At 34.2% G+C, this 16,736-nt stretch overlaps 1 protein-coding gene across 4 annotated transcripts; it reads right to left on the bottom strand.

Annotated features, from left to right (window-relative positions):
* Positions 1-1,326: 1,326 nt before the first annotated feature.
* Positions 1,327-4,544, bottom strand: LOC107946613 (probable purine permease 11). Of its 4 annotated transcripts, none has more exons than XM_016881015.2 (4): positions 4,384-4,544; positions 3,206-4,088; positions 1,575-2,539; positions 1,327-1,506 (listed from the first exon to the last, which is right to left on the bottom strand). In XM_016881015.2, exons 3-4 carry the CDS (start codon positions 2,499-2,501, stop codon positions 1,435-1,437), a joined length of 999 nt encoding a protein of 332 aa, XP_016736504.2. In that variant the 5' UTR covers positions 2,502-2,539; positions 3,206-4,088; positions 4,384-4,544; the 3' UTR covers positions 1,327-1,434. The 4 variants fall into 4 exon arrangements, with proteins under 4 accessions (XP_016736504.2, XP_016736505.2, XP_016736502.2 ...); XM_016881016.2 differs by having other exon boundaries at positions 1,327-1,502; XM_016881013.2 differs by having other exon boundaries at positions 1,327-2,539.
* Positions 4,545-16,736: the final 12,192 nt, after the last annotated feature.

Genomic DNA, 16,736 nt, shown 5'->3' with positions numbered 1-16,736 from the left:
TCTAGGTCATATTGCTTCACGGCAAGTTTAAGACTTTGCATAGTAGCACCCTAGTAATCCCATCAACTAATTCTAATAGCTCATATAAACAACTTTTAACTTTTGCTTGTGTTCTTTGCTCCCTAGTAAGTGAAACCCTACTGTATTTTTCTTTTTCACACTTAATCCAAGTTGAGTCATGAAAGCAACCTGCACAAAATTAAATAATAATGATTAATTTTGATTTATTTGAGCTAAAACTAGCACCCACTTAATATAGTTGGAAGGTTTGAAAGTAATGTAAAAATTATAAATCCATGATAACATTTTAGGCATAATAATTTATTTTATCTTTCAACTTTATAAAAAAATTATTTTAGCTTTTTTAGCACTTGAACTTGAATTGTTTGTTAAATCACCTCAAAATGGATGGAATAATTAACGTTTGTTAACTTGACTGATGTGGCATTCACGTGTATATCATGTTAGCAATTAATTCATTTTAAAAATATATTTTTTTAATATTTTAAATAAAAATTTAATTATTTGTCATTTTTAATTTTAAAAAATTAAATAATTACACGTGTATGCCGCCATGTCAACAAAGTTAATAAATGGTAACTATTCCATTTATTTTAGAGTAATTTAACAAACAATATAAACTTCAGGGTAAAAGAAGCATACTTTAAAATAGAGGACTAAAATGAATTTTTTTTTTTTATAAAATTGGAGGGTTAAATTTTGAGTTGGGGATATTCTTGTTCGGAAATTTGATAGAAGTACATATTTGGTAATTTGTTGTGGTGTCATCCCAAAGCAAGTTCATTTGGAATGAAATGTGCCTTTAAAGCCAAAGCCAAAGACAGTGGTATCGAGTGGCATACACTTGTACATGAACACCCTTTATTACCTCTTACAGTCCTCATGATTATAGACAAGTTTCATGTCCATGAATGCTTTCTACTTTTTCATAATTTTACCGATTGATTATAGATGATTAATAAAGGAGTTCAGGAAAACACTATGGTGGGCTGTGGGCATAATTTTGTGGACCTTTGGCCCATATATTTAGAGTTCAAATAATAAAAAAAAGCCCACGAGTGGCATTGAATTATTAATATAGGTTCAAGAAATTGATAATTCATAACACTAACAAATCACGAATTTAATAATAAAAACATAGACTAAATTTAATATACGATTCAATTAAACACTAGCTTGATAAAAAAATATTTTAGACCCTAAACAAAAAATATAATTTAAACTCTTTTGATGTTTAATAAACAACCAAACGAGTACTACGTTACCACAGTTTGAATCAAAATTATATATAAAAGAAAAAAAAACTTTAGAAAAGCATAATTATATAAATTATTTAATAAAATGTTATCCTATTGTTTACATATTTATTCATCCATAATAAATTCAAGTGTATTGGTATTTATTTTATTGTGTCTACATTGGTACCAAACATATCAAGCAGTATGCTGGATTTCCCGGACATGGGTCTGCAACCTCCTTGCCTTCCTATCATCAATATAATTTTGATAAATATAAGAAGCAAAACCACAAAGAGCCAAAAGCATGGCAATTACCTTCACACCATTCATCTTGTCATGGAAAACTACCAGTGCAGCTAGTGGGGTAACAGCCAAAGAAGTGCTGATTACATTGGAGAAGAGAGATGACACAACAAAAATCAACCCCACAACACCAACAGCACATACTTGCCAAGTTATAGCAGTCCACACCAAAGTAAGCACGTATGAAACTCTTCCGGTGCCAAATACCTCCATCTCGTGCTGCAAACTCTTCCATTCACCACTTGCAAAGAGGCCGATAGTCGATGGGCAGCTTGCAACGACTGATGTATAGATTTGCATTTCCAAAACGACAGAAAATGTTTCCTTTTTCAAAACCTTCTGAAATGAAAGTTGCATAAAGGAAAGCAAAAGGGAATAAAGGGCAAAAGCTCCAAGGGTGCAGAGGAAGCCTATAAGGAACTTCCCCTTGGGAACTCCTGATGGCCCATCTGAATCATCATTCACTGCAATTAAGGCAGCAGACAATGACAGGATGACCACTGAGTTGAGAATCAAAGCAGTGAACTTCTGTGAGTTAAGGAAGTAGGAAAAAACTGCATTGAAAGCTAATTGAGTTGCGCAAATGAGCGAATAAGTAGAGGCTGAGAGGTACAAAAGCCCTACAGAATACAACATATTGTCACCAGCAACAAGTACACCAAGAACAAAATATAGCAGAGCAAGGGTTTTGATGGAAGGTGAAGTGGAAGAAGTCGAAGCTTGCCGAGAAGGGTGAAGAAGAAACCAAGGGATACAAAGGACTGGGAAGCCAGCAGTTTGCACAAGAGTGGCCATCCATTTACTGTTTCCACCTTTATCATAATAAAATCTCCCCAGAAGAACTGCTGCAGCTTGGCCAGCAATGAGGAAGAATATGTTGATTGCCACCAAAAGCCACCATTGCCACCGCTTCAGTTTAAGAAATGGTGATTCATCCATTAAATTTTCCTCCTTGTTGACAATAGATTCTTGATTATCTGTAATTGAACAATAGAAAACTCAAATTTAATGAAATAAGATCAATGTTCTAACATCAAGAGGACTAATGTTGATTTTTGCCAACAAAAGAGCATGAAAGAGAGTCTTCCAAATCCCAGCACTATAAACTTAACATTTACAACACACTTCAAGCTCAAGCACAAATATTGTTTATAAAAGTCGCGCAGCCTGCGTGATAAGACGTAACCAATTCTAAGGAATCGTCCAAAGCTTTTTCTGCCATTTACTTGATAGACCTACGTGCCCCCTGAAACTGACGCGTAGGACACGTGGGGTACAGCCATTGCTTACTGTTAGCTTCTTCAAACTAACTCAAAAAATAAAATGTTAATTAAGAGGCAAAAATCGGAACGGATTGTCATACCGTTTCCGAAACCCTTGCTATTCAGAGTGGATGATATGGCAGATCATGATGCCTATTTATTTACACATTGATACTTAAAAACTTCTTTTAAATTTCAATTTGATATTTAAATATTTAAAAAAAACTTTAACTGATTATTAATCGACGTTGACTAACCGTTAATCAGTATTGACTAAGCATTGATCGACCATGGTGCTATTGGAACACAACATGTTTTTTTTTTAATATTATATTGACTAAAAATGTAATAAATATATAAACTTTTTGATTAGCAAACAACCTTGCGCATATATTAGCAAGTGAAGCGCTGAAGAGTAGTAGAGGAGCCTATCTGGTCGGACGAGTCCCTGAAGCGGCAGAAATCCAAGCAGAAACTGAGAGGATAAAAGAACCAGATTGAAGGAAGAAAGCAAGAAATGAAGGGATGAGAGTATAGAGAAGGGCAGACATCAAATTTATTTCAGCAGCCCTAGAGTAATTTCAAGCGTCTTGGAAAAGTAAATAAAATTGAAGAGATAAGACGGTTGTAACTGATTGGGCAAGTAGAATAGTAAACATTTATTAGAATCAGATTTTGTTTCCTTTTTCATTTCTCTAGGAGATTTGGTTTTCCATTTTTTGTCTTTTAGTTTTCTTTTGCTGGGCTCAATTTTTTTAATTGGGCTCGTTGGTTGTTTTTTCTAGGATATTATGTGTAACTTTTATTTATTTTAAAATAAAGCACAATCTGACACTTATTTCAAAAAAAAAATTATATTTTTCAGAATTTTATTAAAAATTCTATTTAAAAAATTATTTTTAAAATTACAAAATGTTATAAATTTTAAAAATTATTTTTATAATTATATTTTTCAGAAATTTTATTAAAAAAATATTTTTAAACAGTTTTTAAAAAATTATATATATTATGTAATACCAATTATTTGCCTGGCCCTACCGATAATAAAATACAATAGCAGGCCCAATAAAATTAAAACCCAATGCCCAATTGACCCCAGCCCAAGACCCAATCATTAACCCAAAACTCAGCCCCCAAAAAAATCAGCAGAAACCCTAAAGCAGCATTTGCCAGTAGCCGCCGTAGCTCCCCCGCCTTCAGCGCCTCCAGCAGCATCCGGACGCCGCAAGTTTCGGCATCCACGCATGTCAAACTCTCCACGCACCTGCAAACACGGACTCAGAGAGCCTATTAGCGAAAATATAGTAAAATAAATAAGTTTTTAGGCTATATTAAGCCATATATTTTGTAACAAAAGGGGGGGAAAATACCGAAAGAAATTGAAAGGCAAATAGATTTTTCTTTTTGAAAGACAAAGGTTTTCTTTCTCTCTGGTTTTTACCTCATTGAGATTATCATTCTTTTATTTTGTTTCATATATTCATATCTTTTTTTCTATAGAGTTTCTTTTTATTTTTATTTATTTTTGTTTAAAATATAAAGAAAAGGGACGAACATACCTATTTTCGTCGGAATCGCTGAGTTGGCGCCCCTCTCCGTCGCGATCGGAGACTGGGGCGGCCGTGGCATGCCTCGATTGGCGGCGGCGGCATAAAGGAGGAACCCTAGCAGAGCTTCTCTGTTATTTCTTTCTGAATCAAAGAGGAAAATGAAATTTTTTAAGGAAAATTTGGCATTTATAAGGGTTATGAAACGACGTCGTTTAGGGCCTGCTTCAATGGCCTCAAAACGACGTCGTATAGGGCCAAAACCCGCATGTGTGACCCGACCCGCTTGGTAACCCGCGTGTTTTCGCTAGGGGGATATTTATCTCCTTGGTCCCTCTGCTCTCTAGTCGTTTTTAATGCAGTCCTTTTCATATTTATAATTTTAACTCTGTGTTTTGTTTTTTGTTTCAATTTGGCCCATTGTTGCGCACCGTTTCAGGGAGACGGATTATTTTCATTTTAGCCCCCTCAGGGAATGCGCGCATCGCCATTTAGTCCTTCATTTTATTTTAATTACATTTTTTTTCTTTTCTCTTTTCAATTTGTTTTTTAAATTGTTATTATTATCATTATTTATACACGTATTCTTATAGTATACACATGCATGCTTCTTTAATATATATATGTTTTTATAGTATATGAATATTTTAAACTTTTTTTTATGCATACAAGCAAATTTTGATATACGTATACTCTTATATTTTTTTTTACTTTTGCAAATAGCATTTATGTATATTACCATATATTTTTATTTTCATATATTATTCTTCACCTTTTTTTACAAATATATATATAAATATACATGTACATTTTTGAATATACATATATTTCCTATATATTATAATTTAAAAATATACATTTATTTTTACAGCATATATATTTACATTTTTTTTAAAACATTTTCCATTATTCTATATATATTCCATTACTTGAATACATATTGTACATATATAAATATTTAAATATATACATATACGTATACCTTTTTTTTCTTTCTGTAAATATATGCATATGCGTTTTTTTTATACTTTTATTTTATTTTTAATACATGTTTTGTTTGCTTTATTGGATATATTTCATTCCTTCTATTTGCATGTATACTTGTATATGTGTTTTAGATATATGTGTACATATGTTTGCGACTTTACTGTTATATTGTATTTGTATATATGTATTTGTAAATATTTATTCGTATATGTTGTAAATTAAAATATTTGTATCATATTGTACATTAACTTTTTAACATACCCTTTTGAAAATATATTTTGGCTTTAACTATACATCAAAGTTATTTTATTGTTTCAAAACCTTTTTTTTTTTGAATAAAAGCAATATTCGGAGCTTGGGATTTTTGAGGGAAATTGAGCCCTGACGTATTAGGTTCTGATTTTCTTTGATGATCTTAAATAACCGATGATATTCTTTATTCAAAATGCATGAGCATAAAAATCATTTTTGGGAACTTAACTTGTCGTGCCCTAACGTATTGGGTGTGGCCTGTACTTTCTCAAAATGAAGATTTTCACATAAAATAAAAGTGATATTCAAAGTTCGGGGATTATGAGGGATTGTACCCTAACGTATTGGGACTCGATTTCTTTACATGACTTGAACAATTGGTTATCCTTTTGCAAATTTCATCATTCAAGCTTATCCTAAAATCTTTTTAACTTTCGACACTAAGACATCAAATAGTCAATTTGGTACCGATTTTTGGGCGTTACGAGGGTGCTAATCCTTCCTTGTGCGTAACTGACTCCCGAACTCGTTTTCTCAAAAAAACGTAGACCAAAATAATTTTTAAGGTGAGCCGATCACACCTTAATAAAAGATCGTTGGCGACTCCAGTTTTTTTTTTAAAGTCGACAACTAAATTTTTGTTTTCAAAAAAAACGGTTTTGACAGCTTGGCGACTCCACTGGGGACTTTAGAGAGTCGAGCCATAAACTGATTATATTTGTCTTTGTGTCAAAAATCAAAAGTTTTTTAAAAAATTTCATGAGTACCCTTCGCACTCATTGATGTTTTATCATGGTATTTTGGCAACTTTGCATTGGCATTTTACATGGTCAGTTTTACCCTTTAAGTGGGAGCGAGAAACTAGTCCTTCGTGAGGTTTTCACCTCCGTGCAGGGTAGTGGACCACTTCCGGGATACATCCGTACCTATGTCTTCGTGAGATTTTCATCTCCGTGCAGCCATAGGGAAATGTATTCCCCTGAACTGAACTCGGTCCATATGAGCCTATAATGGGTGAGGATCGAGGAACCTGCTGGTTCGGGTACCCTTACTCTAGAAACTAAACCTCATATAGTGAGCTTTAAGAACTTGCCCTAGGTAGAGCTATACCAAACATTAGAGGATTCCTGAATAAATGTTCTGGCTATTTCATGTTTGTATTGGATTATATGTTTTTGGTGGGATACTGACTTAGGTTTATTTTGTTTTGATTACATGACATCATGATTGCATTGCATTTGCATCTTAGAAAAGAGATGTTGATTCGAGTTCGATTACTAAATAGAGAGCTTGTCATACGAAAATGGGTTTCTTGATAAAGTGGATGACAATATGGTCGTCCGAATATGGTCCAAGAAAACGTGATAAGAGAAGGGTGATGGAGGAACACATAACTTTACTTCGTGCCTCAAGGTCAAGCCGATTATTCAAGAGTTTCTGACATTCCAGCTGCCTTATAGAAGTTGAGGAGCATTACGGGGATGGGCAGACGTTGGATTATAACCAAGATCAAGTAAAAAAGAGGTAGAGGAGATACCCCTTTTGAAGAATTTGCAAGATTTATCTTAGCATCCAGATGAAGAAGGAGAAGATGTCCTCGCTTGGAGTATGAGGGCAAAGCCATATATATATCTGCTTTATGTAAAGAAATTTATCTTCTAGAAAAGTTTTCTAAATGGAATTGAATCAGAATCAACGTCTCTTTTTGCATTCATCTCATGCATTTGCATTACATAGCATCATATGCATTAAAATCCATTGAAAGAGCCTAATTGAGTAAAATTATTTCAGTTAAATTGGAAAACCAACACCCTCACGGCACCCAAGCAAAGGCTAGAGAAATGGACCAGAGGTTGGAGAAATTAGAGCAAATGCAAGTGCGGATACAAGAACAATTGACCAAATTTCAGCAAGATGTGAGAGATCAGCTATTAGAATTCCAAAGAGATATGATGAGCCAATTAACCCAGTTATTGGGTAAATGGTTAGAAAAAGGGAAAAGTCCAGCGGTTCACTTTGGGGATAATAATGAAGACCCTGCCTATCCCCCAAAATTTATCCCAATAAGTGTTCAGATCCAACCAGATGCACACCCACGAGGGGCACTCTTTACTATGAGGCTTCAACAATATCAAACTGGTACATCGACACTGATGAATCACTCGACAGGCCCAGGTTGTAATCTAAGAGGTAATCTAACCAGTCCTGTTGCCCTTAATAACCCAGCAGAAACAAAACAGGCAGGAGTAGAGCGCCCAGATACTGTAAAAGCCCCAAGGAATAAGGGGAATAAGGTGGATAATACAAGTAGGTACAATAGGGGCTACTCAAAACCAACTACTGTGGGGCAGCCAAAGACAAAGACCACCAACCATCAGGCCCCTTTAATGCAATAACCTGGCATGAGAACAAATACAGGAAGGCTTCAGTTCACACCCATACCGATGTCATATAGAGAGTTATATCAAGGCTTATTTGATGAACACGTTGTTTCCCCTTTTCATGTGAAGCCTCTACAACCTCCGTATCCCGAATGGTATGATGCGAACGCACAATGTGACTACCATGCGGGAATTACAGGACATTCAATAGAGAATTGCACTGCCTTCAAGAAGCTGGTTGAGAGACTCATCAACATGGGTGTTGTCAAGTTTGGTAACTCATCGAGTGCAGAAAATTCACTACCCAATCACATTAATAATGGGATGAATAAGACATATGAAGAAGAGTTGGAAAGTGTCCATATCAATGCCGTATATGAAGACACACTTGAAAATAGACCTTGTTAGGTATCCACCCTTATAAACTTGAGAGCGTCTAAATAATCGGATTGTAAAAGAAATCTCTGTAGCATCTAGGGCTTACTTAGAGTAATTTTCAGAACACACTTGTTGCTTTCAGCCTAGAAGCAATAAGAATTTCTTTGTGAAATAGGCTCACGTCTGAATATTATTATTTTAATGAATACATTATTGCAATCATCTTTGAGCAAATGTTCTTTCGGTCTTTACGTTTTCTTCATTCTTTTGGATTTTTTCTGCCAAACCATTCATTCGTTCATTCATATTATTCATACATTCTTTTGTATATTCTTTGGTACCCACTATGGGTCCCCAAATATCAATGACATGAGTGACGCTGATACAGACTCAGAATCTCATTTTGAGTGAGACATGTGTTTAGAGGGATCTCACAACTTTGAAGATGACATGGATTGTAGCTTATTTTTGGACTTATTAAAGATGGTAGAGCAGGAAGGAAATTTTACCTCACGAGGAGACAATAGAGATTGTGACCTTGAGAGAACATGCATGACCGAAAAAAACAATACATTGTTAGGTTACTTCAAGCATTCAAAGATGCATTCGCTTGGTGATACCAGGATGTACCCGGTTTAGGCACCGTCATTGCAATCTGAACAACAGCACGATATCAGAAATTTGCAGTATGTTCAAGGTGAATATCATGAATGGTGCAATGGAAACTCTACCGAGGCACTGTCACTCTTTCTAGTTTATCATATTTTTTTCATTGAAGTTGAAATTCTTTCTCTTCGAGTTTTGGCTGAACTGAAGCAGGACAGATCCAATCGCAATGTGATCTATTGAACTTGATAGAAGGAAGAAGACTAAAAACAATTCATCACGGTCAGATGTACCAGAAATGAATGATGTGAGCCTATAACAAAAGGTTCATCCTAGAGAATTCCATGAGGGTGGCCAAATGTTGAAGATCCTCCCTCTACAAAAAATATCTTGGAGGGAAGCAGATGCCAAATTGGGATGAACCTTATGATTATAGAGAAGGTTTTTTTTTCTCCTTCCAAAGGAGCTTTGATTTTGAACGAGATGGGTGATAAACCTGCAAAGCCCCATAAACTCAGATTCAGTCAGGAAATACTCCGCTTAAAGAAAGAAATGACCAAGGTAAAAACCCGCAAAGGGCAGTTTGAGTCCAAAAAAAAAGAAAAAAGAAAAAGAAGTGATGTGAAAAATGAAAGGATGAAAATGAAAAATAAAAAAGTAAAACCGGAGAGGCTAAGGTGAAGACTCGCAAAGGGCGCCTTAGACCAAAGGGGATTTGAGTTGAAAACCCAAAAATGGCGGCTCAAATATTGATCAGAATGGGGCATGGGATTATCGGAGCAGCTCAAATACTGATCAGAACGGGGCATGCAATGGTCTTGCTATACCTGAGTCAATAGGAAAGGGTAGGCGACATCTTGGGGCATCGACAAAGTACTCCTAAACATATGTTAAACTCAGAAGGGTCTTCAGAAAGTCTGTACAGTAAAGTTTAAGCTGCGATATCTGAGGCACCTAATCCTTATAGTATTTTTGTTATTCTTGGAACACTTTATTCATTTCCAAGATACGTATTCCTAAATCAATGTCTTTGTTATCCATCTTTATTATCTGTGATAACTTATTCATTTTGAGTTATGCTCAGAACCAATTCAATTTTATCCATCATTTTGTTCTCTTTGCAAGTGTGTTGCATTAGAGTAATGATTCATAGACTAATAAAACTTTCACAAGGGAAGTTTTGCATATTACTCTAGAAGTTTCTAAATAATATAGGAACCTTAAACAGGACTATTGTTTAGAACGCACTAAGTTCAAAGGTTGAAAATCTAATAAGGGAGAGTCTAAATTAAGACTATCCCTTTGAATTTTGTTGTCTAAAACATCGATTGAACAAAATGGCAATATGTTGTGTTGGTGACAAAGCTTAGATGAACAAGCAAGCAATGATCACCGAATAATAAGAAGAAGTTGTTCTTGGAGAAGAAAATTCTTCATTCGTGCATAAGCATTTGGTAGGACACCCTGGGAATGGTGTAGGAGACCAAAGAGTTTCACATCCTGTATCCTTGAATTTGTGATAACAGAGGATTAAGAAAATGCCAAATCTTTTTACTCCTCGGTTACAATGGGAAAAAGATGGTACAAATTTTGAGCCCCAATAGATCAAACTTGGAGGTTTACAGTGAGGGCAATCTGGTCAAGTGTTTCTTTAGAGACGCTAGCTAAGCAAGAAGACGCTATAGCACATTAACGATGAAACTTTAACTTTGAGTAATGATAACCTAAGTGACAAAGAAGATCATTCTCAAAATATGACATTCTGCATTCATTCAAATGTCATTCATACATGTCTAGTTAGGAGCATTTGATTCATTCTGATCATGACATCCTAATCATTAGGCATAATTAGGCTCATAAAGTGAGTCATACAGGTCATGTTCCACAGAGAGCAGATCGGTGAAATTATAAAGCCTTGTCTCCCTGAGTAACAATGGAGCGGGTTGAAAAGATTGAAGCCACAACGGCGGATCTTACTTCCTTAGTAGTGTAGTGGAACAGATTGAAGCTACGACGGCGGATCTAGTTTCCCTGATATTGCAATCAAAAGATTGAAGCCACAGCGGCAGATCTTACTTCCTTAGCAGTGCAGTGGAACAGATTGAAGCTACAACGGCGGATCTGGTTTCCCTGATATTGCAATCAAAAAGATTGAAGCCACAACGGCGGATCTTACTTCCTTAACAGTGCAGTGGAACAGATTGAAGCTACGACGGCAGATCTGGTTTCCCTGATATTACAATCAAAAAGATTGAAGCCACAACGGCGGATCTTACTTCCTTAGCAGTGCAGTGGAACAGATTGAAGCTACGACGGCGGATCTGGTTTCCCTGATATTGCAATAAAAAAGATTGAAACCACAACGGCGGATCTTACTTCCTTAGCAGTACAATGGAATAGATTGAAGCTACGACGGCGGATCTAGTTTTCCTGACATTGCAATTTAAAAGATTGAAGCCACAACGGCAGATCTTACTTCCCTGACGGTGCGGTGGAACAGATTAAAGCTACGACAGCGGATCTGGTTTCCCCGACATTGCAGTTGAACAAATTCAATATTACAATTCTATCTCCCTAGGCAGCAGTGGAATAGATCGAAGATACAAGTCTTATCTCCCTGAAGTTGCAGTGGAGCAGACAGAAATAACCAGTCCTATCTCCTTGGAGTTGCAATGGATTGGACTAAAACCACAGATCTCATCTCTCTGAAGTTGCAGTAGAGCAGATCGCGTCAGATTTATCCTTAAGTTGTAGCAGAACAAATTGAAGCTACAGGTCTTATCTCCCTGAAGTTGCAGTGGAGCAGATTAAAGATAGCAAATTTAGTTCTTTTGAGAAGCTACAACATACAAATCCTATCTCACTGACATACATTGTAGTGGAGTAGATTGAATCACCAGTTCCTATACCTCTGAAGATGCAGTAGGAAGGAACGAGGCTACTAACGCTAAGGTCCATATGGCCAGGCAAAAATTGGTCCTTTTAAGTATTTGCTCCATTCTCGTCACACGATCGAGCAAAGAGGGGCAGCTGTAATACCAATTATTTGCCTGGCCCTACCGATAATAAAATACAATAGCAGGCCCAATAAAATTAAAACCCAATACCCAATTGACCCCAGCCCAAGACCCAATCATTAACCCAAAACTCAGCCCCCCAAAAAAATCAGCAGAAACCCTAAAGCAGCATTTGCCAGTAGCCGCCGTAGCTCCCCCCGCCTTCAGCGCCTCCAGCAGCATCCGGACGCAGCAAGTTTCGGCATCCACGCATGTTAAACTCTCCACGCACCTGCAAACACGGACTCAGAAAGTCCATTAGCGAAAATATAGTAAAATAAATAAGTTTTTAGGCTATATAAAGCCATATATTTTGTAACAAAATGGGGGAAATACCGAAAGAAATTGAATGGCAAATAGATTTTTCTTTTTGAAAGACAAAGGTTTTCTTTCTCTCTGGTTTTTACCTCATTGAGATTATCATTCTTTTATTTTGTTTCATATATACATATCTTTTTTTTCTATAGAGTTTCTTTTTATTTTTATTTATTTTTGTTTAAAATATAAAGAAAAGGGACGAACATACCTATTTTCATCGGAATCGCTGAGTTGGCGCCCCTCTCCGTCGCGATTGGAGACCGGGGTGGCCGTGGCATGCCTCGATTGGCGGCGGCGGCATAAAGGAGGAACCCTAGCAGAGCTTCTCTGTTATTTTTTTCTGAATCAAAGAGGAAAATGAAATTTTTTAAGGAAAGTTTGGCATTTATAAGGGTTATGAAACGACGTCGTTTAGGGCCTGCTTCAATGGCCTCAAAACGACGTCGTATAGGGCCAAAACCCGCATGTGTGACCCGACCCGCTTGGTAACCCGCGTGTTTTCGCTAGGGGGATATTTATCTCCTTGGTCCCTCTGCTCTCTAGTCGTTTTTAATGCAATCCTTTTCATATTTATAATTTTAACTCTGTGTTTTATTTTTTGTTTCAATTTGGCCCATTGTTGCGCACCGTTTCAGGGAGATGGTTATTTTCATTTTAGCCCCCTCAGGGAATGCGCGCATCGCCATTTAGTCCTTCATTTTATTTTAATTACATTTTTTTCTTTTCTCTTTTCAATTTGTTTTTTAAATTGTTATTATTATCATTATTTATACACGTATTCTTATAGTATACACATGCATGCTTCTTTAATATATATATATATATATATATATGTTTTTATAGTATATGAATATTTTAAACTTTTTTTTATGCATACAAGCAAATTTTGATATACGTATACTCTTATATATTTTTTACTTTTGCAAATAGTATTTATGTATATTACCATATATTTTTATTTTCATATATTATTCTTCACTTTTTTTACAAATATATATATAAATATACATGTACATTTTTGAATATACATATATTTCCTATATATTATAATTTAAAAATATACATTTATTTTTACAGCATATATATTTACATTTTTTTTAAAACATTTTCCATTATTCTATATATATTCCATTACTTGAATACATATTGTACATATATAAATATTTAAATATATACATATACGTATACCTTTTTTTTCTTTCTGTAAATATATGCATATGCGTTTTTTTTATACTTTTATTTTATTTTTAATACATGTTTTGTTTGCTTTATTGGATATATTTCATTCCTTCTATTTGCATGTATACTTGTATATGTGTTTTAGATATATGTGTACATATGTTTGCGACTTTACTGTTATATTGTATTTGTATATATGTATTTGTAAATATTTATTCGTATATGTTGTAAATTAAAATATTTGTATCATATTGTACATTAACTTTTTAACATACCCTTTTGAAAATATATTTTGGCTTTAACTATACATCAAAGTTATTTTCTTGTTTCAAAACCTTTTTTTTTGAATAAAAGCAATATTCGGAGTTTGGGATTTTTGAGGGAAATTGAGCCCTAACGTATTGGGTTCTGATTTTCTTTGATGATCTTTAAATAACCGATGATATTCTTTATTCGAAATGCATGAGCATAAAAATCATTTTTGGGAACTTAACTTGTCGTGCCCTAACGTATTGGGTGTGGCCTGTTACTTTCTCAAAATGAAGATTTTCACATAAAATAAAAGTGATATTCAAAGTTCGGGGATTATGAGGAATTGTACCCTAACGTATTGGGACTCGATTTCTGTACATGACTTGAACAATTGGTTATCCTTTTGCAAATTTCATCATTCAAGCTTATCCTAAAATCTTTTTAACTTTCGACACTAAGACATCAAATAGTCAATTTGGTACCGATTTTTGGGCGTTACGAGGGTGCTAATCCTTCCTCGTGCGTAACTGACTCCCGAACTCGTTTTCTCAAAAAAACGTAGACCAAAATAATTTTTAAGGTGAGCCGATCACACCTTAATAAAGGATCGGTGGCGACTCCAGTTTTTTTTTTAAAGTCGACAACTAAATTTTTGTTTTAAAAAAAAACGGTTTTGACATATTATATGTATGAACTTTGATTTTATGCAATTATATACATGAAATCTTATTTGCAGCTTATATGTATGTATACATGAAACTTTAATTTCGATTTAACTGTACACATTTATAGGAAATGGATATGTCTATTTTCATATAAAAATTAATCCAACAAATATTAGTAATTAAGGGGAATGCGCGTAAATTCATACACTTCCACGGAATTTAAGATATACGTAATTTAAAATATTTAAAATTTAGAATTTAGAATTTAGAATTTCAAATAGATGGTTTAAGTTAGGGGAGGGGAGGCAGTGGAAGCGTGGGCCTACTTTCTAGGACTAATGTAAGCTAAACAACAGACATGTCGTGGCACAGGAGAATTGCGCCACTGCTCCATCTCTCTTTCTTTATTCACTTATCATCTCCCATTGCATTACACGCGCGTACGCATCAGTCGCCATAAATTATATTCTCCTACTAAATCACTCGACTCCTTCAAAAAATTCTCATAATCAATTTTTTTATAATAAGTGAAATTTTTTAACTAATAAAATCCAATCAAATTTTAAAAAAATATAAATCTATTCATATCATTTGTTTTTCACCCAAAAAATCCAATAATAACAAATTCAAAAATCCCTCAAAAAGCTCATCCAAATTTAACTTTTTCCATTCTTTTCTATGTATTTTACATAAAATAATTAATGCTGAAAAAAAAAACTATAAAAAGAATAAAATCAAAATACTGATAAGAAGCTAAGTAGGAAAAGTGTAAAAAAAATTGAAAAGTTTTAATTTAATTTAATCCTATCATTTTTAACGTAGGTAATAGCGTATAGATTAAGTACTACTGTAAATAATGAAATATAATTTAGGTATTAACATAAAAAATAATATAATTTAAATATTATTTATATGATTTGAAAAAATCTACTTATTTGAAGAAAAAAATACTTACACTCCTTTGATGTAAAATTCATTTAACTCTTTGATTAGTTAATTATTATAATTTTTATTTTTATCTTTATATTTAATGAAGTATAATTAAAATAATAAAAATCAATTAGTTATAAAATATTTTTAATTACTATTAAATTATAAATTATATTATATTTTAACAAAATCATGTATTAAACATAATGTATTGTACGTATAATCATAAATAAGACATTTGAATAACTATAACTAGAATTAATCATTATAAGATACAATCGAATATATCCCTATAGTAGAGTAAACCTATAAAAATTGTTAAAATAAATAAATGAAATTGCAAAATATCTATTTTTCATGGTGAAACATGGACACACGAATGCATAGGTGATAATGGAGAAAGAAACAGTACGGGTTGTCTTTTGTATGTTTACACTCAAATAGAATCATAAAATTACGCACATTTTATTCATTTCAATTTACATTGTTGACTTGTCACGTTCTTCAACTAATTTTGGGGTTTTTTTTAAAAAAAAATTATTTTAGACACAAACAGGAACATGTGTGTGCTGATCCGTTTCCAAATTTGTCATAAAAGATCGATAAAAATGTCCGTCCAAATTAAAAAGTTGAGTCTCAACTTGTAACAACACATGTTCCTGCCGTCACATCTCAATCTCTAGTGCTATACTTCCATCAAGATAACAGCTAGCTCTCCAAATATCTTCATATTGTAAACCTGGTTTTGAGAATCTTACAATATATTTTTCAAGTGGCCCTCACAATGAATTATTGTGATATGGGCAAAGCGGCTTCACAACATGCCTCAAACCATGTGCTACCTGAAGAAATTTAGGTAAACTAATGAAATAAAATGTGTTTTCAATCTGAAATTATTCTTGTTAAGTTGTTCAATACAGTGTTAAATGTACATATTTATAGAAGCAGATAACCACCTTCCTTAACAGATTAGCTAACTCCTCAGCTCATTCTAACTACCTCTCTAACTGACTATTATTTCTAACATGCATCCACCTTCTCCACTGAAAAGACTCGAAGAAAATTTCTGAATCGAGAAAAACACGAAACTGAAAGAGGCTTAGTTAAGACATCGGCAACTTGATCGGACGCAGGTACTTCCCCGACCAAAATAGAACCATCGGCAACCCTCTAACGCACAAAGAATAAATCTAACTCCACATGTTTAAATTTGGAGTGTAGAACAGGATTGGCAGCAACTGCAACTGCACTGGAACTATCACACCAAATATTAGGCGGAGAAACAGGCACAATATGCAACTCCTGTAGTAACGAAATCAACCATAAAACATCACTAGTGACAGCAGCAAGACTACGGTATT

Source organism: Gossypium hirsutum, chromosome D12, assembly GCF_007990345.1.
Source record: "Gossypium hirsutum isolate 1008001.06 chromosome D12, Gossypium_hirsutum_v2.1, whole genome shotgun sequence".
NCBI classification, from domain to species: domain Eukaryota; kingdom Viridiplantae; phylum Streptophyta; class Magnoliopsida; order Malvales; family Malvaceae; genus Gossypium; species Gossypium hirsutum.
Note: the sequence above shows the minus strand (reverse complement) of the source record. Positions and strands in the feature narration are given on the sequence as shown.

Excerpts from the sequence above, each read along its gene's own strand:
- LOC107946613 (XM_016881013.2), bottom strand. The coding sequence starts at position 2,501 with ATGGATGAATCACCATTTCTTAAACTGAAGCGGTGGCAATGGTGGCTT.